The 26,236-nt window shown below is 37.9% G+C and overlaps 5 protein-coding genes across 6 annotated transcripts; 1 reads left to right on the top strand and 4 right to left on the bottom strand.

The window, feature by feature from the left end:
• The first annotated feature begins 1,161 nt into the window (after positions 1-1,161).
• Positions 1,162-5,677, top strand: LOC140035414 (uncharacterized). Its single transcript, XM_072076305.1, has 2 exons — positions 1,162-3,410; positions 3,969-5,677. Exons 1-2 carry the CDS (start codon positions 2,076-2,078, stop codon positions 4,308-4,310), a joined length of 1,677 nt encoding a protein of 558 aa, XP_071932406.1. The 5' UTR covers positions 1,162-2,075; the 3' UTR covers positions 4,311-5,677.
• Positions 5,678-8,048: 2,371 nt separating this feature from the next.
• LOC113727650 (uncharacterized) lies at positions 8,049-10,420 on the bottom strand. The gene is made up of 2 exons (XM_072076306.1): positions 10,317-10,420; positions 8,049-9,283 (listed from the first exon to the last, which is right to left on the bottom strand). The coding sequence occupies exon 2, from the start codon at positions 9,267-9,269 to the stop codon at positions 8,217-8,219; it is 1,053 nt and encodes a 350-aa protein (XP_071932407.1). The 5' UTR covers positions 9,270-9,283; positions 10,317-10,420; the 3' UTR covers positions 8,049-8,216.
• A 3,443-nt stretch (positions 10,421-13,863) lies between these two features.
• Positions 13,864-14,696, bottom strand: LOC113724606 (luminal-binding protein 3-like). Its single transcript, XM_027247492.2, has 2 exons — positions 14,597-14,696; positions 13,864-14,511 (listed from the first exon to the last, which is right to left on the bottom strand). The coding sequence occupies exon 2, from the start codon at positions 14,445-14,447 to the stop codon at positions 14,025-14,027; it is 423 nt and encodes a 140-aa protein (XP_027103293.2). The 5' UTR covers positions 14,448-14,511; positions 14,597-14,696; the 3' UTR covers positions 13,864-14,024.
• A 2,953-nt stretch (positions 14,697-17,649) lies between these two features.
• Positions 17,650-20,919, bottom strand: LOC113727651 (uncharacterized). Of its 2 annotated transcripts, XM_027251930.2 has the most exons (3): positions 20,811-20,919; positions 17,964-19,061; positions 17,650-17,830 (listed from the first exon to the last, which is right to left on the bottom strand). In XM_027251930.2, the coding sequence occupies exon 2, from the start codon at positions 19,045-19,047 to the stop codon at positions 18,010-18,012; it is 1,038 nt and encodes a 345-aa protein (XP_027107731.1). In that variant the 5' UTR covers positions 19,048-19,061; positions 20,811-20,919; the 3' UTR covers positions 17,650-17,830; positions 17,964-18,009. The 2 variants fall into 2 exon arrangements, with proteins under 2 accessions (XP_027107731.1, XP_027107729.1); XM_027251928.2 differs by having other exon boundaries at positions 17,650-19,061.
• Positions 20,920-22,286: 1,367 nt separating this feature from the next.
• On the bottom strand, positions 22,287-25,538 carry LOC113724607 (luminal-binding protein 5-like). The gene is made up of 6 exons (XM_027247493.2): positions 25,389-25,538; positions 24,423-24,911; positions 23,571-24,293; positions 23,313-23,467; positions 23,122-23,204; positions 22,287-23,032 (listed from the first exon to the last, which is right to left on the bottom strand). Exons 1-6 carry the CDS (start codon positions 25,447-25,449, stop codon positions 22,546-22,548), a joined length of 1,998 nt encoding a protein of 665 aa, XP_027103294.2. The 5' UTR covers positions 25,450-25,538; the 3' UTR covers positions 22,287-22,545.
• Between the last annotated feature and the right edge of the window lie 698 nt (positions 25,539-26,236).

The following is a 26,236-nucleotide window of genomic DNA, read 5'->3' on the forward strand; positions in this document are numbered from 1 at the left end:
GGTCATGCAGGTTTGCAGAACGTGATTCATTCAGCAGTCTTGTGCCTTTTGTGCTCCTTTCGAGACTGTATCATTTGTCCCGGCTTCCATGGCTGAAGAACTGGAAAGAATGTGTGAAAAATTGCGTCTTCGTGATGATGAAGAAGAAGTAAATTTATTGCCGGGCGATTCGGACGATATTGCAGATTCTTTAAGCGAGTTGTGCATCTTAGGCAAACTTTTTACCAGAAAGCAATTCAATGGTGAAGCACTGATGGCTACGATGAAGAAGGTTTGGAACCCATCCAAGGGTCTCACCCACACTTCATTAGGAGATAACCTTTTCCTTTTTAAATTTAATGACATGCTTGATAAGAAAAAATTTTCTCTGGTGGCCCATGGTGTTTTGATGATAATCTACTGGTCATCAGTGATTATATAGGCAACGTCCAGCCAACCAACATTAAGCTTGACACCTGCTCCTTTTGTGTGCGTGTATATAATCTTCCATTGAGTTGGATGAATGCCAAAACAGCATAATACCTTGGCAATAAGTTAGGGGTCTATGAAGGCTTTGAATCAAAAGGTGACTTGTTTGCCTGGGGAAAATTCCTTCGTATCCGTGTGCAGATTCACCTTGAATCTCCTCTTAAGCGAGTAATGCATCTGTTCATTGAAGGCAAGGTGCATAAGGTGCTTTTTCAATATGAAAGGCTTCCTATATTATGCTTTTACTGTGGAAGGATTGGCCATGGCGAGCGGGATTGTGAATTGAAGCTTGATGCAGCAACCTATGAAATTGGTGATCCGTAATATGGAGGATGGCTTCGAGCTAAGTCGGAGAAATCACTTTCCAGCCAACAACGTTCACGGCTAGCTGCAACAGTAAGCGATAATGAGATTCGTGTGCCACAAGGAACGGATAAGGGAAAGAGATCAACTGCACCCGCATCACCTGACTGTCTTGAATTTTCAAAGTCTGATCATGCCCAATCTGCAACTTTGGATAATGATCTGGAGAGACATCAAGTCCTAATCAAAGGTAAATCTTCTGCCTCTACCTCTAATAATTCGGATCCTCTCCAATCCAAATCAAGGAGTACAGCAGCTCCATGGACAACCAACAACTCCTCTGCTTTTCCAACCCAGCCCACTGATGACTCTTTTCGCCTCCCCGTTACTCCACACAATAAACCAAGACCATCTGCCCCTTCGGATAACGTCATACCAGTTCAAACCAACACCCGAAACAAAGCACCTAAAGTTTCTTTCACACTGATAGTCCAACCAGAAAACTAAATAATTCAGGACAAATTCTCTGCTTTTCTAACTACCTCAAGCCAATTGCCAAATTTGACTCTCAGTAACCAATTACAAGCTATTATCCCAATTATATCCCCAATAATTTCTGACCCCATTCCCTCCTCATTTGAGCCACATATTCATACAACATCCAATAACCCTACCTCTACTCTTGCGCATACCTCAAGCCAATTGCCAAATTTGACTCAACCTCAACCCAGGAGTAACCAATTACAAGCTATTGTCCCTATTACATCCCCAATAATTTCTGACCCCTTTCCCTCCTCATTTGAGCCACCTATTCATACAACATCCAATAACCCCACATCCACTCTTGCGCATACCCAGCTATCTGAAAACATAAATCCCAATTTCCCTATCCCTAATCCAACCCTCCCAACTACTTTCCCAGCTTTTCCTAGCAAACTCCTACAACATACCCAAACTTCAGACCGCTTCCCTACTCTTCTCAAAGCATCAGAACTTTTCCTAGTTGATGCACCCCTGGCAGAACAAAAAACACATTCGGATATCCATAAACTCCGAGCTATGGCTAGTACCTTCAAGCGGAGAAAGAGCACTGGCAGTCCCAAATCAAGTTTGATGTCGTCTACGGCTCAATCTTCTCATAAAAGGTTATTAGGCAGCAAGGTGAAACGTCCTGGTAATTTTTCCCTCTCTGATGATGTTGATATGGAGGACGTTTCTCTTTCCAAGAAATCTAAGACAGCTGGTTCATCCGCATCACGCGGTATATCAATGGCGGAGGCTGGTCACCAGTCCGGCCAAAAACCATGAGTCTTTTAAGTTGGAATTGTCGGGAGTTGAAAAACCTCCGCACAGTTCATGAACTCCGGAGTCTTATCCAGAGGGAAAGACTTTCAATTATTTTTTTGATAGAAACTAAGTGTTCTAGTAGATTTGTGGAGAAATTGAAGCAGCAAATTGGATGGTTTGGTATTGGTGTGGATGCGCAGGGCACTTCTGATGGGTTAGCTCTCCTGTGGGAAAAAGATCTTGACATATCATTGAACCGCTTTGCAAGTAATTTTATTGATGCTAAGGTTCATATGCCAAATTACACATGGCGATTCACTGGCTTCTATGGACATCCTGATGCTTCAAAGCGAAAATATTCCTGGGATTCTCTCCGACAACTAAGCACACAATCTCAGCTCCCCTGGCTTTGTATTGGTGATTATAATGAGGTCCTTAGCCAAACCGAATTTCAAGGTTCTGGTCCACGAAATAATTGGCAAATCATGAATTTTCATCAGGCCTTGATGGATAGTAATCTGCATGATGTGGGCTATGAAGGTTTCACTTATACATGGTGCCATAGTCGGACATATCCAAATACGATTAGAGCGAGACTTGATCGCGCTTGTGCAACTCAAGATTTTGTGGACTTATTCCCTAATTCAAAACTCAAGCATGTGCACTCTATATTCTCTGATCATTTGCCTCTAGTTTTTAGCTTTGAGAATTTCACTAAATTTTCAAAGACTAAAAATGAGACGAAGAGATCTAAACGTTTTATGTTCGAAGCCATGTGGATAAAGGCGGATGATTGTGAAAACGTAATTCGACAATCTTGGAAAAGTGCATCTGCGGATAATGCTTGTATTAATTTGTTAAAGAAAACTGATGAATGTCGAATGGGTCTTTTACAATGGAGCAAATCAAAATTTGGTAATGTTGGTTCTGCAGCAGATGACCTAAGGAAGAAGATTGCTAAGCTGCAGCAAGGGATTCTCTCTGATGCTGTTAAGTCTCATATTGGGACTTTAACAAGCCAATTAGAGGACATTTTGGATCAGGAAAATACTATGTGGAGGCAAAGGAGTAAAACTCACTGGTATCGAGAGGGGGATCAGAATACAGCTTTCTTCCATGCACAAGCATCCAAGCGACGGAAGCAAAATCAGATAAATGGCCTTTTTAACGATGCGGGGCAGTGGTGCAACTCCCATGATGATCTGGAGAACATTATCTTAGACCATTTTGGTGCCATTTTTTCCAGTTCAAAGCCATCTCCTGAGATAATTGATGCGGTTTTGCAAAGGGTGCAACCTAAGGTATCTAAACGAATGAATGATTCACTGATGCGAACTTACTCAGCTTTTGAGGTAACACAAGCTTTAAATCAAATGCATCCTTTTAAATCTCCCGGTCCTGATAGCATGTCCCCAATATTTTATCAGAAATTTTGGCATGTTGTTAGTCAGGATGTAGTGAAATGTGTTCTTGAATTCCTGAACAATGGGCATTTTGATGATCAATTGAATTTCACTTACATTGTGCTTATCCCAAAATGCCAGTGTCCATCCAATATAACTCAATTTCGTCCAATTAGTTTATGTAATGTAGTTTATAGATTAGCTTCTCAGGTTATAGCTAATAGATTAAATAAAGTTCTTTCAATAATTCTCTCGCCCTTTCAGTCTGCTTTTATTCTTGGTCGACTCATTACAGATAATATCCTGATCGCTTACGAAGTTAACCACTCTCTTAAATCGAAGTCTGCAGGCAAAGAGGGATCCATGTCCATTAAATTGGACATGAGTAAAGCATTTGATAGGGTTGATTGGCTTTTTCTTAAAGGAATGATGTTGGCTTTAGGTTTTCACCCATCTTTTGTTGATCTTATTTCTAGTTGTTTCTCTACTGTTTCGTATTCTTTTCAGCTAAATGGTGTTCAATTTGGTTATCTGCAACCACAGCAAGGCATTAGACAAGGCGATCCAATTTCTCCGTATTTATTTCTTATATGTGCAGAGGCTTTTTCCTGTCTATTGCAAGAAGTAGAGGCTTGTGGTAAACTGTCAAGAGTTCGAGTGGGTCAGAGTGGCCCCAAGCTTTCTCATTTATTATTTTCAGATGATACTCTGTTATTTGGCAAAGCTACCCTACAAGAAGCTCGACATATTCAGGATATCTTGCAACTATATAAGGAAGCTTCTGGGCAAGAGATCAATCTTGAGAAATCAGCTGTGGTTTTCAGTGGTAACACAGATTTCTCAACCTGACAAGACATCACTCAGTTCCTGAATATTAAAGAAGTGGTTGCACATGAAAAATATCTTGGTCTTCCCACCGTTATTGGTCACTCCAAATGTGAGGTATTCTCTTCTATCAAGGATAGAATTTGGCAACGAATTCAAGGATGGAATGAACAACGGTTATCGAAAGGGGGAGCGGAAGTTTTGCTAAAAGCAATGGTTCAGGCAATTCCTACATATTCGATGTCTTATTTCAAATTTCCAGATTCTTTGCTAATGGATATCCAATCAATGATGAGCAATTTTTGGTGGGGTGATGGAAATAAGGCTAGACCAATTCACTGGGTTAGTTGGGATAAACTTTGCAGCCGAAAAGAAGATGGAGGAATGGGTTTTAGGCAGCTTAAGACTTTTAATCTTGCATTGTTATCTAAGCAAGCGTGGCGTATTGCTACACAACCATCTAGCCTCCTTCATCAGGTATATAAAGCCAAATATTTTCCCAATACTGATTTCTTCCAAGCTCAAGAAGGATCACGGCCTTCCTGGTCTTGGAGCGGACTATGTGAGGTCAGGAAGTATATAGAAGCAGGAAGTAGATGGCGAGTTGGTTCTGGCCAGTCTATCAAAATCTGGAAAGATAGGTGGCTTCCACGGCCATCTACTTTTAAAATCGTGTCGCGGTCTACTGCATTGCCGGAGAACTCCACAGTTGATTGCCTGATAGATTACAAGCGAAAGACTTGGGACTTGGGAGTTGACTTATTGCAGGAAATTTTTTGGCCTGAGGATATTGAATTAATTCAAAGCATTCCAATTGGAGAAACTCATAATAGGGATAAGCTAATCTGTCACTTTTCAAAGAATGGATATTTTACTGTGAAGAGTGCGTATCACTTGATCAAGCAGCTATCTTCTAATTGGGAGAATTTGCCATCAAGTAGTAGTACTCTAAAGCAAAATGTTTGGTCTCGGCTTTGGCACTTGAATCTTCCGGAGAAAATTAAAATTTTCTTATGGAGGGCATGTAAAGATATACTGCCAACCAGCACAAAACTCAATATTAAAGGGCTCCATTTAGATACCTCTTGCCCTTTATGCCTCGCTCCAGTTGATGATATTGATCATACTTTCTTAACTTGTCCTGTAGTCGTGCAATCGTGGGTGCTTAGTTTCTTAAGCCAGAAGGTTCAACTGCAATCGACTGATCATCTGACATCCTGACTTCCCAACCAGCTTTTGCAACTATCAAGCAAAGAGATGGAATTGATGGGTGTTATTCTTTGGAATTTATGGAATAATCGGAATGGAGCAATCTTTGATGGGCCCTATAGAGATCCGCTTAGCTTGGTCTCCCTGTCCATGGCATTCCTGAATCAATTCTATGAAGCAAATTCCAAAGATAAGTGCAATATGCCTACCTCTCTTCAATCACGGTTATCAATAGGTCATTGGATACGACCCAATGCAGGTTTTGTTAAGGCAAACTTTGATGGAGCTGTGTTTATGGATGATAAATCATCAGGGGTTGGTGTTATTATCCGAGATGATAAAGGAAGTTTTATTGCTGGCCTCTCCAAGAAAATTCCTGGGATATTGGAACCAGAAGTGGTTGAATCATATGCGGCCAAACATGCTACTCAATTACTAAAATCTTTGGGTTTCAATAAGATTGTTTTGGAAGGAGACTCACAAAAGGTCATCAAAATGCTGGACCGTTTGGAATCTGACGATTCATCATGTGGCTTGTTGATTGATGATACCATTGTCTTATGTCAAGATTTCATGTGCTGGGAAGTTTCATGGATTTCTAGGTCGTTTAATATTCCTGCTCATAACCTTGCTAAGTATGCTGTTAATCTTTCAGATTCTTGTTTATGGAGAGACTCTCCTCCTTCTTTTATTTGTTCTACACTTGTTGCAGATTCGATCTCATGATTAATAAATTATTCTATTTTATTATCAAAAAAACAGGCCCTAAATCAACGTGAGAACATTTACCTAAAGATGCCATATTGAAGTGAAACTAATCTTTATTGTCCAAAACTTGGGTAAACCTGATTTTTAAATATCCAATAGTCCAGATTGTGACATACCAGTTGGTGAGATGACGTGGTATAAATAAATTATTGGATTTTTGAAGACTGAATATACCCAAGTGTTAACCTTATATATAAATGAATTTGAATTTATGCAATATGTAAAACAAGAGTCAGTATAAACAAGGAAGACACTAAATTCATACCTCTCCATCTTAAATTCATGCTTGGTACAATCTCTAGTACTTATGGCACAAGTTATCGATACTTATAATGCAAGTCTTTAATGCAGCAGGAGTGTGGATTTAAATTGTTAGGGTGCCAATCTAACAAATTCCTTAAAATAAAGTTCTACATAACATGCCTATTGACCGAATGGTAATGAGCTCGATTCTTCTCAAGTAAGGTTTGTGCTTGGTACGATCTCTAATACTTATGGCGCAAGTCATCGATATTTATGATACAAGTCTTTAACGCAGTAAGAGTGTGGATTTAGGTTGATAGGTACGATCTCAGATTCTCACCCTTTTGTCTATCTTCTAGTTTTCTTTTTTCTATTTGCAGTCGTTTTGATTATAGCTCCATTATCGCCTCTCTTTACAACAAGAGACGTACAAATATAGTGGGAAGATGTGGAAAGTCTTGCTTTATTAATAATTGTGGCGGCCTTTTTTTATTTTTCTGTCATTCATCGAGTGAGTTGTCGAGCGGTCCTGCATTCACGCAATTGTCAATTAAGTGGAACAAATGGTGTTCTAAATTCATGCAATTATAGAACAAATGGTGTAAAACATTTATAGGGTGTACTGTATGGTTCTTTGTCAGAACTGCACTTGTATGAAAGTGGCAATCTTGTTGGATACAAATGTATCTTTACTTAGACGGGAAGCAATTCTGATTTGAGTCGACTAGAGAAGCAAAGACAACACCTTTACAAAGAGTTCTCCCTTGGCTAAATACTAGTACTAATTGTAGTAGGCCCGCAGAAAAATAATCAATATAAGACTCGAGGGGTGAACCTTAACCAAGTTATTTCTTGTTTAGAACCGTGTACAAAAATTCAAGAACACAAAAATGACTTACAAAGTCCTTTATGCAGATGCCACAAACGATGAGATAAAAGGCTTTGCTAATAAGAAAAATTACAAATCCGGAGAAGCAAATTGAATTCCCATACCATTGTTTACAAAATTCAAGGCATTCGAATTGGAGAAGCAAAAAAATAAAATTTGAAAAAAAAAAATGTGTCAACCTGTTTATAAAAGCTGTAGAAATCTAAGCTGACATCCAACGGGTGGGTACTTGGGAAAAGACTATCCCAAGTAGCAGGAGAATCTTCGTTAATGCCAAAATTTGTTTTACGTTTTCTTGCTCCATTAGTATTGTAGACTTTTAAAGAAAGCAAAGCACTACTATCAATCAAAATTTGTTCTTGCAATGAAACGAATATGCATGGAAGGAAAGCCATAATTTGAGCTTTATAGGTAAATGACAAATCCTATAAGAAACAAAAATAATCAATCAAGAATTCAAGGAGAAATACAAATAAAGGCACCGGCAAAGATTCTTTCAAGAAACACCTTATCAATGCAACTAGAAATAGTTCTTTAACGATGTTAAGATCAACACTGGCCTGTATGTTACTCCATTCCACTTTTGCAGGCGTGCCACAATGAGAAATGACTAGAAAGTAAGCCTTTAGCCACAGATTAATACCCATAGGAAAGAGGAGAAGTGTTGAGGTAATAAGATAAAAGAACTGCAGGGATATGATGAAAATTTGTAACAGGAGGGAAAGGAAGAATGCAGCTGTACATACACACGGGAGGGTAGGATTAGACAGAACACTTTCTATTACTACTAACCATACTAGCACAGGAGCTGCGTTAGTCAATCATTCTTCTCCAATTACTTCCGTTTTATTGATCTTAGGCTTAGCTGATCCTGTTTTATCTAGCAACACTATTTCCTTTCCACTCTTTAGCAGGACAATCCTATCTCCAGTGAACAACAAAAGGTAATTATTTGAAACCCAGTCCGCGCCTAACACCATGTCACATGCTCTTATTTCCACGATTCTCATATCAGTTACGAACTCATGACCTTGCACGGTCCACCTGAGGCTTGGACATCTGAATCTGCTGACTGCTCGGTATCCACCAAATACAAAATTCACAAGCAGCGGTGTAGTCTCCTCCATCTCAAGCCCTGCCTGAATTGCTACATCAGCGTCGATGAAGCTACAAGAAACGCCAGTAGATAATATAACTGTTGTGTCCCTTTCTCCTACTAAAACTTTAAACATAGAACCGTGGCCATGATTAATGAAATCATCAACTAATTCACAAGGCAAGTTTTGCTCCCAATTGGTCCTCATTTCTGAAGAGAATGACTTCTGTTTCATCACTTCAATTGCTATTTCCTGGATGCGTGCAAGGTTGAAAGCATGAATAAGGGTCTCTGGTTTTGGCTTGCGGATTACACGTCTAATTTCTTCCTTGAGTCCACTCAGGAAACTGGAAATGAAATAATCTTCTGTAAGCCCATAATCCATTGTCATCAACAAGTCTCTCAACTCAGCAAATTTCTCTTGATACTCCGCGACAGAGCCCGTCTGTTTCAGATTATGAAATTCTCCAATGATGTCTCGCCCCAGTTCTAAGTTATCAGACACTTCTCGAGTTGATATGCCACAAGCATCCATCTTCTTCCCCTTGTTCATTAGACCCTTCATACCACATGATATTTCTTCAAGTTGCATAGACATATTTTTGACAACCCCAAGGATACTGTCGAACCTATTGGTGAGAGCTTCAATGTTGGCATCATCTTGTTGCATTGAGGCAACGTCTGTTTCAGAATCTTCATCAGTTACTACTGCAAACCCTATATGATGAGCTTCATTTGTTACGGTTTCATGCCTCTTGTTTCTCGCCCCTTTACCCATGGAGTATTGGCAATCTGCGGCAGATAGAGAGCAAAAAAGAGATAAGAACAAAACAAAAGGAAACTATGATTAAAGAGAGAAGTGAAGAAAGGACAATTCGCTGAGTAATCTACATGCACAAATCTCAAACTCCAAATGCAACCTACAACTAATCAAAGGCTCTTGCAACATTAGACAAGCAAAAATCAGGAGTTCATAACAAATAAAGGTTCTATTCAATCAGTCCCGGGCCAATTAATCAACTCTTTAGCTCTAAGATAAGCTGCCTTTGCTTGGAAAAAAAAAAAAAGACAAGCTGCTTTCCATAAAATCATTTTCCCTTAATTTTTTTTTACTCCGATTTCTTACCTGTTTGTAACGAAACATCCAAAACCCAACACAAAAGAACCTTGTGCGTGCTATATTTACTTCATCCCTTTATAAGAAGAGACACGTGATACTCCCTGTATAAGAATAATAACTAATCGTTCTCAACAGCTTGCCCACTGCTAAATTGTCACTAAACAAAAATCAACTTCAAGGGGCTTGGCTTCGTCCTATATGAGAGAATCATATGGCTCAAAATGCACAACGAGGGCATTATTCAACATTCGTTACAAAAATTTAAAAAAACCCTCCTTTAGTGTCTTACTCTAATGAAACACTGCAAGAGAACACGATCTCATGAAACACTGCTACCACAAGAACATCAGACTAATCAGACAAATACTCGATCCCTGACCCAAAGACGCGAATACACAAAATCATACTTACCAGTCAGCAGTCACGTAATACACCATGACAACTAGAAGGAAAAGCAACAAAAATCCAGACTCCAGATGATGAATAAGGAAATCAAACTACAAGTATGCAATTGCCAAACAAACATCTATCTGAAACATTTAATCCAACAGACTGCACAGATTTCAAAATGGGTCTGCCAGAAATGCCAACCTCAAATGATATCATTTCCAGATGTCTCAAAAAGGTCAGGATCGCATGATAAAACTGATATAGGAAATCATTAGGAATTGAAAAGTACCAGAGACCAGGGAAAGGGAAACGTACCGGAATTCTTGGCCGGAGAGTTACGGAAGGAAACTGAGAGTTATTTGATTTGAGATGCTATGCAAATTTGCTGTGATCCTTTCCTTGCCTAATGCCTACTTTATATACAACTCAATTTTAAAAATAATTATTATAGTGACATGATGTATATGAGATATAAAAAAATAAGTGTGTTGGAGAATGAAATGAAACAAAAATTCAAATGAGATGACATTCACATTGAAATTGAAAACTGAAGACTTATTTCAAATAATTATTTGGAATACTTACTGTAGCATTTTTTGTGATATGATGTATATGAGATAAAAAGGTGATTAAGAATATAAAAAGATGGATTGAAAAATATGTTTATGAAAAATTTGCTATCCACGTCTGTAACGAACTTTCCCTCCAAAGTTATGAGTGGGAGTAGAATGAGTAGGAGTGCAGAAAGTATCTTGGGATAAGTAGGGCGTAAAATCGGAATTTGGGGTAGAAAAATGGAAAATATTAGCTAAACCATGTATGCCGCGTGAAAACACGCACACTAATATTGGATCAAGATTCAAGAGTCGCCAAATAATGCGGTGGATTATCCTTGTTTAGAAATAGGGATAATTGCAAAAACCTCCCCTGAGGTTTCTGAGTTATGCAATTATCCCTTAGAAATACTAAACAATACCATACTAGTATTATTTGGCATTAAGTAATTAGTACTAGTGCACAATATGGCATGCCATTGTTACGTGCGTGATGGACTTAATACCTTCTCCTTCTCATGGAGGTGGCTGCAGAATATATGTAATAGATTGCAATTGTAATTCATGGGTGTATTTGGATATACAATTTATTTTAAATATTATTTTACTTATATTATAAACACATTTTAACAACATTTTTATAATTTTAATTAATTTTTTATTTCACATATATCATATTACAAAAGTGTTATAGTTGTTATTTGAAATAATCTCATATTCAAACCCTCCAATTGTAATGTGGGTGAAAAAAATATTAAGAATAATTTTAGAAACCTCCCTTGACATTTTGGATAATTTCATTGAGCTCTCTCGAAATTTCAAAAATTACACTTACCTTCCTTGTTCACCTAAAATGACAATACTAGTATTAACATTTTAATAAAGCTCCCTTTTTGAATATGCATATATTAAGAATGGAATTTATAATTATTTTTCCCTTTTCCTTTTCTCTCTTTATTCCTCCTTTTTTATATTTTTGCCAATAAAATTATTGAACTATAAACATTGACCCTAAATGTTAAACTAATGACATTTTTCGAGAACTTTTAATGTGGTCCAATTTTTATTTGTTAATCTTTTTTTTTTTTTTGTATCAAAAGAAACGCTAACTAAGAGTCCCAAAACTACCATTAAACTATGACAGTTTCACTTATTCAAAAATCAACAAATTCTAAAAGCATTATGATGATAGTTTCTTCTCCATTTTAGAAAAATATGGATCCCCTATAAAGCACCATTAAAAGTAGTTTATCATAATTGATAGACAATTGCTTATCAAATAATAAATTTGGTATTGAAAACTTGACAATTTTTTTCTTTTACTTGTTCTAAATATATTATTATTGCTATAGAAAGTAATTGAAATTTACAAGGTGAGGGTTTTTCGGGATATTCCTTTAAATTTTAGACCAAGTCCAAGGTTTGGCCGTCAAAGTGTCGAATTAGAGGAGGTAGGTGTAATTTTTGAAATCTCAAGAGAGCTCAATATAATTGTCAAATACCTTGAGGGAGGTTTATGAAATTATCCCAAAACATTATTGTTTACAATGAAAACTTAATATCAAATGTCTGAGATTTATGTGGGGTTATACAGACATTGCATTTTTTAACTTGTTCCGTTGCCCGAATGCTAGATTTTAAAAATCAAGAATAATTATCGGCAGCAACTGTTCTTGCCTTTGGTAGGTAAGAAGGGTCCCAAACTTTTGTTTTAGTGGCCAAATTTGGTCTAAAAGTTGATGTGAACCATATAGTACTCTTTTGTCCAAAAAAAAAAAAAACACTACATAGTACTCTTTACAAGGTCACAAGACTTTGTTTGTGATACATTGAACGTGCTGAAAAGGTCACATTGAACAATTGACAATTGATTTTACTCATGCCCCATGAAGATAAGGGGAGATGCACTAAATCAGCGTGATAACATTTCCCAGAAATCATAAAAATGCCAAGATGAAGTGAAACTAATTTTTATAAACGAATTTGAATTTATGCAATATGTAAAATAAGAGTTAATATGAATCAGAAAGGGGTTAAATCCGCACCTCTCCATCTTAAATTCATGCTTGGTACAATTTTTAATATTTATGGTGCAGGTTATTAATACTTATGATACAAATCTCTAATGCATGAGTAGCGTGAATTTAGATTGTCAGGGTGTCAATCGTGCATGTTGCTTAAAATAAAGTTTTTACATAACATGCCTATTTATATGAATGATAAGCAACTCGATTCTTCTTAAGTAAGGTCTTGAATTCGAATCTTGCAAATAAAGGAATAGGCGCTGGGAAAGTTTACCCCCTTATGAGATCAAATCGGGCTCGATTCTAGATTAGTTGGGATCCAAAGTGGCTACTAGATACCGGGGACTAATATAGCTAGCTAGCAACTGAAGGGATCTTTTAGTTGTAAAGGCTAAATAAGGGATTTAGTTGTAAAACTAAGGAATCTTTATAGAGGAGGTTCTAGGAATGGTATCGAATTGCTAATTAGACCTTTTATTTCCTCTCAGATTCTCACCCTTTTGTCTATCTTTCAAAATTTTTCCCCTTGTTTTTTTGCAGTTGTTTTGATTATGGCTCCATTTTTGCCTCCCTTTACAATCACAACAAGAAATATGCTACTAATTAATATGGAGGGACGATGTGGAAAGTCTTGCTTTAATGGCTGTGCCTTTTGCTTTCCCCCTTTCTTCTGTCATTGATGTAGTTATCAATTGGTACTACGGTCCTACATTCATGCAATTGTCAAGTGGAACAATGGTTAGTAAATTCATTCAATTATATGCCAAGTGTAAAACATTTATAGGGTGTTTGGTTCTTTATAAGAATTACAATTGTACGAAAATTGCAATCTTGCTTGATACAAATGTATCTTTACTTGACTGGATGCAATCCTGATTTTGATTCAGTTCGAGTAAGCAAAGAAAACCTTAACAAAGTGATGGTGAATTATCAAAGATACAAGATATGGATCATAATTTGACAGTAATTTTTGGTTGCCAATTTTTTATGGTTCGGTTGATATACTTTGCAGAAGCATGTACAAATCTGAACAGATTTTCTAATTTTGTCATCAGGTTAATTAATGTGCTTCAGAAATATACTTCTTGTTTGGGTACAAAATTCAAAAACACAAAATTGTGCAGAGATCTTTCTTTCCGGAGATTGGACATCAAATAAGAGCACAAAGGTCACGGAGAATTACTGAATTACTTGATAGGAGTATGTATTCTTTTTCACTTTCAGAGTCTTAAACTCTTTCTCACAAAGAAATCACAAATGGACAATGAATAAAAATTCCAAAAAAAAGAGCTTCGTACTTGTAACTTTATATCACTGACACTGATCTAGTATGGCTTCAGAAGAATATAAAACAATGTTAGAAAAGCTTGTGATAGCCTAAATATTTCCAACTCCTAAACTCCACTTCGCAATTCATAGTCAGATTCGTCTTCAGGATAAGCGGATTACAATTCATAGTTAGATTCATCTTCTGGATCAGCAGAGCTTCCAGCACTGCTTTCATTTGCCTTCCTTATGATAGGATTGAATGCAGCTTCTAACCCTGCCATCTTCTCATCATAGTCTAACTTCTCTACATTTTGGTTGTCATCCAACCATTCAAGTGCATCCTTCAGGGCTGTCTCAATGCTCTCTTTGTCATCAGAATCAATTTTGCCCGCGAGCTTCTCATCATCCCTGATGGAGCTCTTCGTGTTGTAAATGTAGCTCTCGAGTTTGTTTCTAGAATCAATCTTCTCTCTCTGCTCCTTGTCGTCACCTGCAAACTCTTCTGCCTCCTTTACCATCCTATCAATTTCCTCCGCCGTTAGACGCCCTTTCTCGTTCGTGATGGTAATTGAGTTCGACTTCTTTGCTGCCTTGTCCATGGCAGTCACCTGTAAGATACCATTCGCGTCCACCCCAAATGTGACCTCAATTTGGGGCACGCCCCTACAACCACATGATAAGCATTGTTTAGGAAGTTCATCTTAAAGGTTGAAGAAGAATTAATTGATTGTCTTAGAGATTGTGTTACCTAGGAGCAGGAGGAATACCAGACAAGTCGAATTTTCCTAGCTCGTGACAATCTTTCGTTAGGCTCCTTCCACCTTGATAAACCTACAAGTTTCCAGCAAGAAATTGGGTTTTGTACTAGTGCCAGTTAAAAGAGGATTAAAGATCTCTTCCCACTAACAATGTAACAAAGTTATCAGCATGTGATCATACCTTGATTGAAACTGTAGTTTGCTGGTCTTGATAAGTTGTGAAGACCTGAGACTTCTTGATTGGGATGCCACTGTTTCTTGGAATCAATTTTCTCATAACTCCACCAACGGTCTCGAGCCCCAGACTCAAGGGAGTTACATCAATGACAAGTACATCTGTCCTCGTTTTTGTAGGTAACAACGGTCCCAAACTTTTATAATGGCCAAATTTGGTCTAAAATTTGTCGTGAACTATATTAGTACTTTGACGTGAACTATATTAGTACTCGTTACGATGTCGTAAGACTTTATCATACACATTGAACATTCACCAACAGGGGTTGGTCCGAGTGGTAAGCGGCTCGGATTCGCTTAAGCAGGTCTCGTGTTTGAGTTCTAGTGTACGCAGACACCCCTGTTGGGAGACTCACCCACTATAGCCAGGTGCGCGACGCGGGTCGGGTCCGAATTAGTTGGGGTAAAAGCTTCGGATACCGGGCGGGCAACCAAAAAAAAAAATACACATTGAACATTTTGAAAATGTCATCTTGAACAATTTGACAATTTATTTTACCTATGCTCCATGAAAATCAGGGTAGATTTACTAAATCAATGTGAGAACATTTCCCAGAAACCCTAAGGATGTCATATTGAAGTGAAACTAATCTTTATTTCCAAAATTTGGGTAGACTTGATTTTCAAATATCCAATCATCCAGATTGTGGCACACTAGTTGGTGAGATGATGTGGCATAATATGAATTATTGGATTTTTGAAAACCAAAACTAACCCAGTGTTAACGTTATATATAAATGAATTTGAATTTATGTAATATTTAAAACAAGAGTCAATACAAAACAAGGGAGACACTAAATTTATACCTCTTCGTCTTAAATTCAATCTTGGTACAATCTCTAATACTTATGGCGCAAGTTATCGAAACTTATGGTACAAGTTTTTAATGCAATAGGAGTGTGGGTTTAAGTTGTTAAGGTGTCAATCTAACATGTTCCTTAAAATAAAATTTTACATGACACGCCCATTGACCGAATGGTAACGAACTCGATTCTTCTCAAATAAGGTCTTAAATTCGAATTTTGTAAATAAAGAGATAGGCATTGGGAGAGGTTGCCGTCTCATGGAGTTTGACCCGACTTGACTGTGGACAAGTCGAGTCCAATGTGGCTAGCAATTACCGGGGGTTAATAGAGTTAGCTAGCATTTAGACCTTTATTGCATAGAGGTAACTGAAGGGATCTTTTAGTTGCAGTGGCTAAATAAGGGACTTAGTTGTACAATTTTCTTAGGAATCTTTGGAGAGGAGGTCCTAGGAATGGTATCAAATTGCTAACGAGAACTTCTGTTTCTTTCCTCTCATATTCTCACCCTTTTCTCCATCTTCTAGGCTTGCTCTTTTTTTTTTTTTTTTTTTTTTTGCAATGATAACAATTGTATAATCTAATTTATCCTAATTTAGAGGGGAGGGGGAGTCTAAGAAGGCTTGCGTATTAAGTAGGACTGTGCATCGAAATCGAATTCGGTAAATCGAAAGTTTGAAATCGAAATTTTTCGAAATTTTGGTCTGATTTTTCCCGACCGAATTCGATTTCGAAATGGCAAGTTCCGATTTCGAATTCACACCGAATTGAATTCGGAATTCGGTGGCTTCCGAATTCACCAAATTCAAACCTGTGCATATTTCTTTTTCTTCTCAGGCAGAACAAAACAAAAACGATGCCTGCAGAAACTAAAATCTACTAGTACCATATTATACGTACGTGTCCTTAACTTCCCATTCATTCAGGGTCGTCAACTTCATACAGCTGAGAACCCATGTCCTAATTTTGTTAATAGCTCATTGCCCCTTCCGCCTCCATTTCTGCACAAGCTGCCACCATGCTCTCCATTTCCCCTATACAGCCCACCTCCTCTCAATCCACAGCCCATTCCACCCTCCTCCGTCAGCTTCCCCTCTCCCGTTCCCACCATTTGCATCACCGCCGCAGCAGATTTTGTTTCCATTTACTCCAGCTCTCCCGCCGCCGCCACCCCTCGGCCCTTCTCATCTGTGCCCTCGACGCAGCTCAACCTTACGATTACGAAACCCGACTCTCCCGCCGCTTCTCTCAGTCCACAGCGCTCAAGATTGCCATCATTGGGTTCGGTGGAGAGGGAGGAAGGAAGGTGAGAGAGAGACGAGGAAGAGGCGGCAGAACACAGATTAGGATTTTTGCAATTTCAATTGTTAGATGTTAGGTTAGTATTATTGTTATTACTTATTATTTATTAACTATTTAACCTATTATGTTATATAATATGTATTATATATATTATTATATTATATATAAATATTATTATTCGAATTCGAAATAAAAGTTTCGATTTCGAATTCCGATTTCGAATTGGGAATTCGAAATCGGTAATTTCGATTTCAAAAACTATAATTTCGAATTCGATCCGATTTCGACTAATTCGAAATCGGAATTACCGAATTCCATTCCGAATTACCGAAATTCCGATTTCGAATTTCCGAATTTAATTCGAATTCGATATCGAAATCGGAATTTTTCGACTTTGCACACCTCTAGTATTAAGGGTTAGGAGGTGTGCAGATCCGACTAAATTAAGTGAGTGCTGCAGGTGAGATTGGCCGCTGAGCCAAACAGTGGTTTTTTTTTTTCCCCCTTTTCCTTTTGCAGTTGTTTTGATTATAGCTCCATTTTCGCCTCCCTTTACACAAGACTCAAGAGACGTACAAATATAGCGGGGTGATGTGGAAAGTCTTGCTTATTAATAATTGTGCCTTTTAATAAATTCATGCAATTATATACCAAGTGTAAAACATTTGTCAGAACTGCAGTTGTATGACAGTGGCAAGGCAATCTTGTTGGAAACAAATGTATCTTTACTTAGACTGGATGCAATTCTGATTTGAGTCAACTAGAGAAGCAAAGACAACCTTTACAAAGAGTTCTCCCTTTACAAAATACTAGTGCTAATGAACAGCGGTTTGCCCTTCCTATCCCAGCGCAGCATAACTGACAAAAATGGTAGGAAGAATGCAGCTGTACATAAACACCGGAGAGTAGGATTATCACAAAGTAATACTTGTCTGTCATCAAACCTCCTCAATCTCTATTAAACCAAAAAAAAAAAAAGAAAAAAGGATTAAACAGAACATTTTCTATTACTACTAACCATTTGTTTAGCACAGGTGCTGCGTTAGTCAATCATTCTTCTCCAATTACTTCCCTTTGTTCATCTTAGGCTTAGCTGATCCTGTTTTATCTAGCAACACTATTTCCTTTCCACCCTTCAGCAGGACAATCCTATCTGCAGTGAACGTCAAAGGGTAATTATTTGAGACCCAGTCCCCGCCTAACACCATGTCACATGCTCTTATTTCCACGATTCTCATATCAGTTACGAACTCATGACCTTGCACGGTCCACCTGAAGCTTGGACATCTGAATCTGCTGACTGCTTGGTATAGACCAAATACAAAATTCACAAGCAGCGGTGTGGTCTCCTCCATCTCAAACCCTGCCTGAATTGCTACATCAGTGTCGATGAAGCTATAAGGAACGCCAGTAGATATGATAACTGTTGTGTCCCTTTCTCCTACTGAAACTTTAAACTTGGCAGGGTGGCCTTGATCAATGAAAACATCAACTGATTCACAAGGCAAGATTTGCTCTCGATTAGTCCTCATTTCTGAAGAGATTAACTTCACTTTCATCACTTCAATTGCTATTTCCTGGATGCGTGCAAGGTTGAAAGCATGAATAAGGGTCTCTGGTTTTGGCTTGCAGATTACGTGTCTTATTTCTTCCTTGAGTCCACTCAGGAAACTGGAAATGAAATAATCTTCTGTAAGCCCGTAATTCATTGTCATCAACAAGTCTCTCAACTCAGCAAATTTCTCTTGATACTCCGCGACAGAGCCCGTCTGTTTCAGATTATGAAATTCTCCAATGATGTCTCGCCCCAGTTCTAAGTTATCAGACACTTCTCGAGTTGATATGCCACAAGCATCCATCTTCTTCCCCTTGTTCATTAGACCCTTCATGCCACATGATATTTCTTCAAGTTGCATGGACATATTTTTGACGACCCCAAGGATACTGTCGAACCTATTGGTGAGAGCTTCAATTTTGGCATCAACTTGCTGAATTGAGGCAACCTCTGTTTCAGAATCTTTGTCAGTTACTACTGCAAACCCCATGCGATGAGCCTCATTTGTTACGGTTTCATGCCTCTTGTTTCTCGCCCCTTTACCCATGGAGTATTGGCAATCTGCGGCAGATAGAGAGCAAAAAAGAGATAAGAACAAAACAAAAGGAAACTATGATTAAAGAGAGAAGTGAAGAAAGGACAATTCGCTGAGTAATCTACATACACAAATCTCAAACTCCAGATGCAACCTACAACTAATCAAAGGCTCTTGCAAAATTAGACAAACAAAAATCAGGAGCTCATAACAAATCAAGGTTCTATTCAATCAGTCTCCGGCCAATTAATCAACTCTTTAGCTCTAAGATAAGATGCCTTTGCTCGGAAAAAAAAAAAAAAAGATAAGCTGCTTTCCATAAAATCTTTTTCCCTTAATTTACTCCTATTTCTTACCTGTTTGTAACGAAACATCCAAAACCCAACACAAAAGAATCTGTTGGGAAAGGAGTACCGGTACAGGCACACAATATTAGAGTTAACCCAGGATAAATGTCTCTTTTCCTAAGTACCAGTTAAAACAGGAATAAACCAAATCACCAAGTATTAATACTAGCAGTGCAGTGATAATAAAATGCAAGAAAAATAAAAGACACGTGACACCAAACTTTTTACGTGAAAAACTCAAATTGGAAAAAATCACGGGACCTAGTCCAGTCAAAAATCTCCATTATCACAATAATGGGAATACACAGATCTATCCGAAAAATTCGAATGTCAATAATATCACCAAAATCAACTAAGCAAATCTGCTATAAAATCACCCTCAAAAACTACAACTGTCAAAGAAATGTGTTTAGAAAGATGTTACCAAACGAAAAGAAAATTCGAAATCTGAATCAAAAGATGAGTAGAACTTGACGAGAGGATCGCGTGTGTGAAGTTTCGTCTCAATCGGACTTCAAATCACCTTCCAACCAAGGCCTTGAAGTTATTTCTCTCTCTCTCTCTGCTATTTCTCTCTTCGTCGTTCTTCACCAAAATAAAAGAGTGGCGGCTGACCTTTTTCTAACTTTCTAAAAAGGAAGAAAGCTCCCGCGGCCGCTGCTGCTTGTGTTTATGCTTGAGAAACCCTCAAGCTTTGTTCACTTGCACAAATGGACTGGCGCACACACAAGTCCAACAGAACCCTATGCGTTGCTATATTTACTTCATCACTTTATAAGAAGGGACACATGATACTCCCCGCATAAGAATAATAACTAATCGTTCTCAACAGCTTGCCCACCACTAAATTGTCACTAAACAAAATCAACTTCAAGGGGCTTGGCTACTTCCTATATGAGAGAATCATATGGCTCAAAATGCACAACGAGGGCAGTATTCAACATTCGTTACAAAAATTTTACAAAACCCTCCTTTATTGTTTTACTCAAATGAAACACTGCAACCGCAATAATTTTTTAGCATCAGAGAACACGATCTCATGAAACACTGCTACCACAAGAACATCAGAGTACATGATCTAATCAGACAAATACTCGATCCCTGACCCAAAGAGGCGAATACACAAAATCATACTTAACAGTCAGAAGTCATGTAACACACCATGACAACTAAAACGAAAAGCAACCAAAAAAATTAAAACAAGAATCCAGATTCAGATGATGAATAAGGAAATCAAACCACAAGTATGCAATTGCCAAACAAACATCCAACAGACTGCACAGATTTCAAAATGGGTCTGCCAGAAATGCCTACCTCAAATGATATCATTTCCAGATGTCTCAAAAAGGTCAGGATCACATGATAAAACTGATATGGGAAATCGCTAGGAATTGAAAAGTACCAGAGACCAGGAAAAAGGAAACGTACCGGAACTCTTGGCCGGAGAGATACGGAAGGAAACTGAGAGTTATTTGATTTGAGATGCTATGCAAGTTTGCTGTGATCCTTTCCTTGCCTAATGCCTACTTTATATACAACTCAATTTTAAAAAATAATTATTATAGTACTTTTATGACGTGACGTATATGAGATATAACGAAGATAAGTGTGTCGGAGAATGAAATGAAACAAAAATTCAAATGAGATGACATTGAAATTGAAATCTGAAAAAAAATCACTGTAACGAACTTTCCCTCCAAAGTTATGAGTGGGACTAGAATGAGTAGGAGTGCAGAAAGTATCTTGGGATAAGTAGGGCGTAAAATCGGATTTTGGGGTAGAATATTGGCTAAACCATGTATGCCGCGTGATAACACACTAATATTGGATCAAGATTCAATATGACAGACGTTGCACTTTTTAAACTTGTTCCGTAGCCCGAATGCTAGATTTTAAAAATCAAGAATAATTATCACTAGCAACTGTCCTTGCTGGGTAGTTAAGTCCTCAGATTTACCTCAAGAGTTGTCGGCTTTTGGGGTTAAATTTGAGATTAGGTTGAATTAACTAACTTCAAAAGTCTGAAAAAAAAAAAAAAAAGAAGACAAAGACGCAAGAGAGGTATTTGGGGTAGTGAGTTCTTCTTTAAGGCCTAGTAGAGGCTGCCGTACTAACTTTCCCGTAGTCCCACATCGTTTCTTTGGGATTGGGTAGTTAAGTCCCCAGGTTTGTCTCAAGAATTACCGGTTTTTGAAGTTAAATTTGGGATTAAGTTTAAGCCTTTGGTAGGTAACAACTAACAAGGGTCCCAAACTTTTGTTTTATGGCCAAATTTGGTCTAAAAGTTGATGTGAACCATATAGTACTCTTTTGTCCAAAAAAAAAAAAAAACACGATATAGTACTCTTTACAAGGTCACAAGACTTTGTTTGTGATCCATTGAACTTGCTGAAAAGGATTGGCAATTGATTTTATCCATGCTCCATGAAGATAAGGGGAGATGCACTAAATCAGCGTGATAACATTTCCCGGAAATCAATTGGTCCTACATTCATGCAATTGTCAAGTGGAACAATGGTTACTAAATTCATTCAATTATTATAGACCAAGTGTACAACATTTATCAGAACCATGTTTGGTTCTTTATCAGAATTAAAATTGTATGTATGAAAATTGCAATCTTGCTTGATACAAATGTAAGCAAAGACAACCTTAACAAAGTAATGACCTTTTATTCATTTGAAAAAAAAAAAAAAACTTGGTAGTAGTTATAAAACCGTGGACAGCATCTGTGTGTAACTCCATGAAGCTCAATTTCCAGACAGAATTGGTGTTGTTTGCAGTAATTTTTGGTTGCCATTTTTTTATGGTTCGGTTGATATTAATCCCTCTGTTGTATGGAGAAAATCTGTACCCATTAGCAAAAATGAAATTTAAAAATATAAAATAAAAATTAATGCCATAATTCTTGATTGCCAATTATATATGAAGGCAAGAATTGAAGAGATGTCACAAAACATGTTAAACTGAATTCCATAACTACCCCTACATTCACAACTATCATCCTCCCAAACAAACCTTCCTTCGTAGTTGTAACTTTATATCACAGACACTGATCTAGTATGCCTTCAGAAGAACATAAAACTTGCGATAGCCAAAATATTTCCAGCTCGTAAACTCCACTTCGCAATTCACAGTCAGATTCGTCTTCTGGATAAGCGGATTACAATTCATAGTTAGATTCATCTTCTGGATCAGCAGAGCTTCCAGCACTGCTTTCATATGCCTTCCTTATGATAGGATTGAATGCAGCTTCTAACTCTGCCATCTTCTCATCATAGTCTAACTTCTCTGCATTTTGGTTGTCATCCAACCATTCAAGTGCATCCTTCAGGGCTGTCTCAATGCTCTCTTTGTCATCAGACTCAATTTTGCCCGCGAGCTTCTCATCATACCTGATGGAGCTCTTCATGCTGTAAATGTAGCTCTCGAGTTTGTTTCTAGAATCAATCTTCTCTCTCAGCTCCTTGTCGTCATCTGCAAACTCTTCTGCCTCCTTTACCATCCTATCAATTTCCTCAGGCGTTAGATGCCCTTTCTCGTTCGTGATGGTAATTGAGTTCGACTTCTTTGCCGCCTTGTCCATGGCAGTCACCTGTAAGATACCATTCGCGTCCACCCCAAATGTGACCTCAATTTGGGGCACGCCCCTGCAACCACATGATAAGCATTGTTTAGGAAGTTCATCTTAAAGGTTGAAGAAGAATTAATTGTTTGTTTGTCTTAGAGATTGTGTTACCTAGGAGCAGGAGGAATGCCAGACAAGTCGAATTTTCCTAGCTCGTGACAATCTTTTGTTAGGCTCCTTTCACCTTGATAAACCTACAAGTTCCCAGCAAGAAATTGGTTTTTGTACTAGTGCCAGTTAAAAGAGGATTAAAGATCTCTTCCCACTAACAATGTAACAAAGTTATCAGCATTTGATCATACCTTGATTGAAACTGTAGTTTGCTGGTCTTGATAAGTTGTGAAGACCTGAGACTTCTTGATTGGGATGCCACTGTTTCTTGGAATCAATTTTGTCATAACTCCACCAACGGTCTCGAGCCCCAGACTCAAGGGAGTTACATCAATGACAAGTACATCTGCGGAAGACAGAATGCAGAACCACATGGACGTCACATTTAAAGTCATTCCCCAAATTAAACCGATCAAAGTTGAACAAATTGCTATATGAAAATCACATACCCTTAGTTTCTTCGCCGCCATGACCACCAAGGATTGCACCTTGAACTGCTGCCCCATGAGCTACGGCCTCATCTGGATTGATCCCCCTGCTTGGTTCTTTTCCATCAAAGAACTCCTTCAACAGCTGCTGCACCTTAGGAATCCGAGTGCTCCCTCCAACCAACACAATTTCATCAATGGCGCTCTTCTCCAAGCCTGCATCCTTCAAGGCCTGCTTCACTGGTGCCATGGTCTTTTTGAATAGATCCATGTTCAATTCTTCAAACCTTGCTCTCGTCAGTGGCTCAGAAAAGTCAGTTCCATCAAACAGTGACTCGATCTCAACGCGCACTTGGTGCTGGTTACTCAAGGCCCTCTTAGCTCTCTCACACTCCTTCCTGAGCTTCCCAAGAGCCTTCTTATCATTGCTGATATCTTTGTTGTATTTCTTCTTAATCAATTTTACAAAATGGTCCATCACTCTCTGATCAAAATCTTCTCCTCCCAAGTGAGTGTTGCCATTGGTGGAAAGAACCTCAAAAACACCTCCATCAAGGGCCAATATACTAACATCAAAAGTACCACCACCAAGATCAAAAACTAGAATATTCCTCTCTTTTTGTTGCTTGTCAAGACCATAAGCAATTGCAGCTGCTGTCGGCTCATTAATAATCCGAACAACGTTCAGCCCTGCAATAGTGCCAGCATCTTTGGTAGCTTGCCTTTGTGCATCATTGAAATAAGCTGCAGATGCAAATACACAATCAGAAATCAGATGCAAAAAACCAACCTCAACTAGTTATTCTAATTTAACATCGATGGTTTTGATTAAAAGCAGGGCAAGATTTTAACTATCTTAAATAGACAATGTACCTGGAACAGTAACAACTGCATTCTTAACTTCTTTTCCCAAATAAGACTCAGCTGTTTGCTTCATCCTTTGCAGCACCATAGCACTGACTTCCTCTGGACTTAACAACTTCATCTCACCGTTCTTCATCTTGACATCAATATAAGGTTTCCCAACTTTGTTGACAACCTTATAAGGCAAGAGCTTCATGTCTCTTTGAACCTCAGGATCATTGAACTTTCTTCCGATAAACCTTTTAACATCAAAGACGGTGGATTCGGGGTTAAGGGCTGCCTGATTCTTCGCAGCCTCTCCAATCAATCTCTCAGTATCTGTGAATGCTACCCATGATGGGGTGATTCTGTTTCCTTGGTCGTTGGCTATGATCTCAACGTTACCGTTTCGATACACCCCCACACAGGAGTACGTAGTCCCCAGGTCAATGCCTATCACTGTCCCAAGATTTTGCTTCTGACTGTCCTCTGCAGCTAATGTTACCCCTGCCAAGAATTCTTCACAATTTGTCAAAAAAAAAAAAGAAGAAAGTTAGAGACTTCCCTCGTATATTTGCCTAATTCAAGTAAAACAAGTTGTAGAACTATTCAAGCTGGATTGTTCGATATTGACAAGTACTACAGATAACATTCTGATGCAAAATTCTAATTCAAAAGTATAATTAATCATCTGAAATTTTCCTAGTTAGCCAAGCAATCAAACAGGTGAAAATTCCTGTTCCAAATTAGCATAAAGTAATTGGAATATTAAAGTTGTTACACCATGCATGCAATCTTCTCTTCTTTCTATGCACAATTCATAAATTTATTGGTGGTCTCCGGAAACATTATTGTTAACATACATGCAGATGCAGGAAAACGAAAGTTCGGAAAAATATAAGAAGTCGTCCAAGAAAATTGAGTATAGAGTATTATATTAACGAATTGATGATGCTTAGAAACAAATAAGTACTATTTACAACTACGAATGAGTACCTGAAACGAAGAGGAGAAGAAGCCAAAAAGCTTTATTCTTCACGGAAGAAGAACTAGCCATTGTTGTGCTGTGTATATATCTTAGGAATAGAGAGATATGAATCAGGAATATTGAAACTTATATGTATTGGTATCTGAAGGCTTGGGGATATATGGGACGATGCCTATGGGGGTGCTGGTGGGATGTGTATTTATAGCTTTGCATTGCGAGAAAAGGGTCAACATAGTATCCAAATTCTGTCGACTGTCGAGTTCTTGAATTGGTTGGGAACTTGGGATGATGCAATGTTTCAAAAAGAACCAATTTCATTGGTTCAAACACTTTCCACAACGTCACTTTGTGTCAAAACTTAGGAGGGAGGGATTGCATTCCTTTTCTGATCGCTACAACTCCGTCTATTTTTATTTTTCCTTTTTTTTTTAATTTCATTCTATATTTGTCTTCTTCGAGTGTGATCGGAATCATCCTTTATCCTCAAAAAAAGAAAAGAAAATAAAAAGATTGAAAATTTGAGTTTTCAATTTAACTTAAAAATAATTTCAACAAGAAAAAGGACTGAGACCTAAAAAAAAAGGGTGAAGGTAGAGGGATAGTTTCCGATTTAACTTCTTAAATTGTGAGTTAATAAACAAAAGGAATAATTGAATATTTTAACTTGGTTAAATTGTTCGTATCATTGTTAAATCCATTTAACCTAACGAACCATATACGATCTTACTTTTGAAAAAATTATTTTCAGTCTTAGTTTTAAAAAATTTTCAAAATATGAAGTAATAGTTCCACTAGAGTGCATTTTTTACCCCTTTTTTTCCGATGTTAATTTCAGATTATTTACTATTTCTCTAAA

This window comes from Coffea arabica, chromosome 2c (assembly GCF_036785885.1).
Source record: "Coffea arabica cultivar ET-39 chromosome 2c, Coffea Arabica ET-39 HiFi, whole genome shotgun sequence".
Classification (NCBI taxonomy): Eukaryota; Viridiplantae; Streptophyta; class Magnoliopsida; order Gentianales; family Rubiaceae; genus Coffea; species Coffea arabica.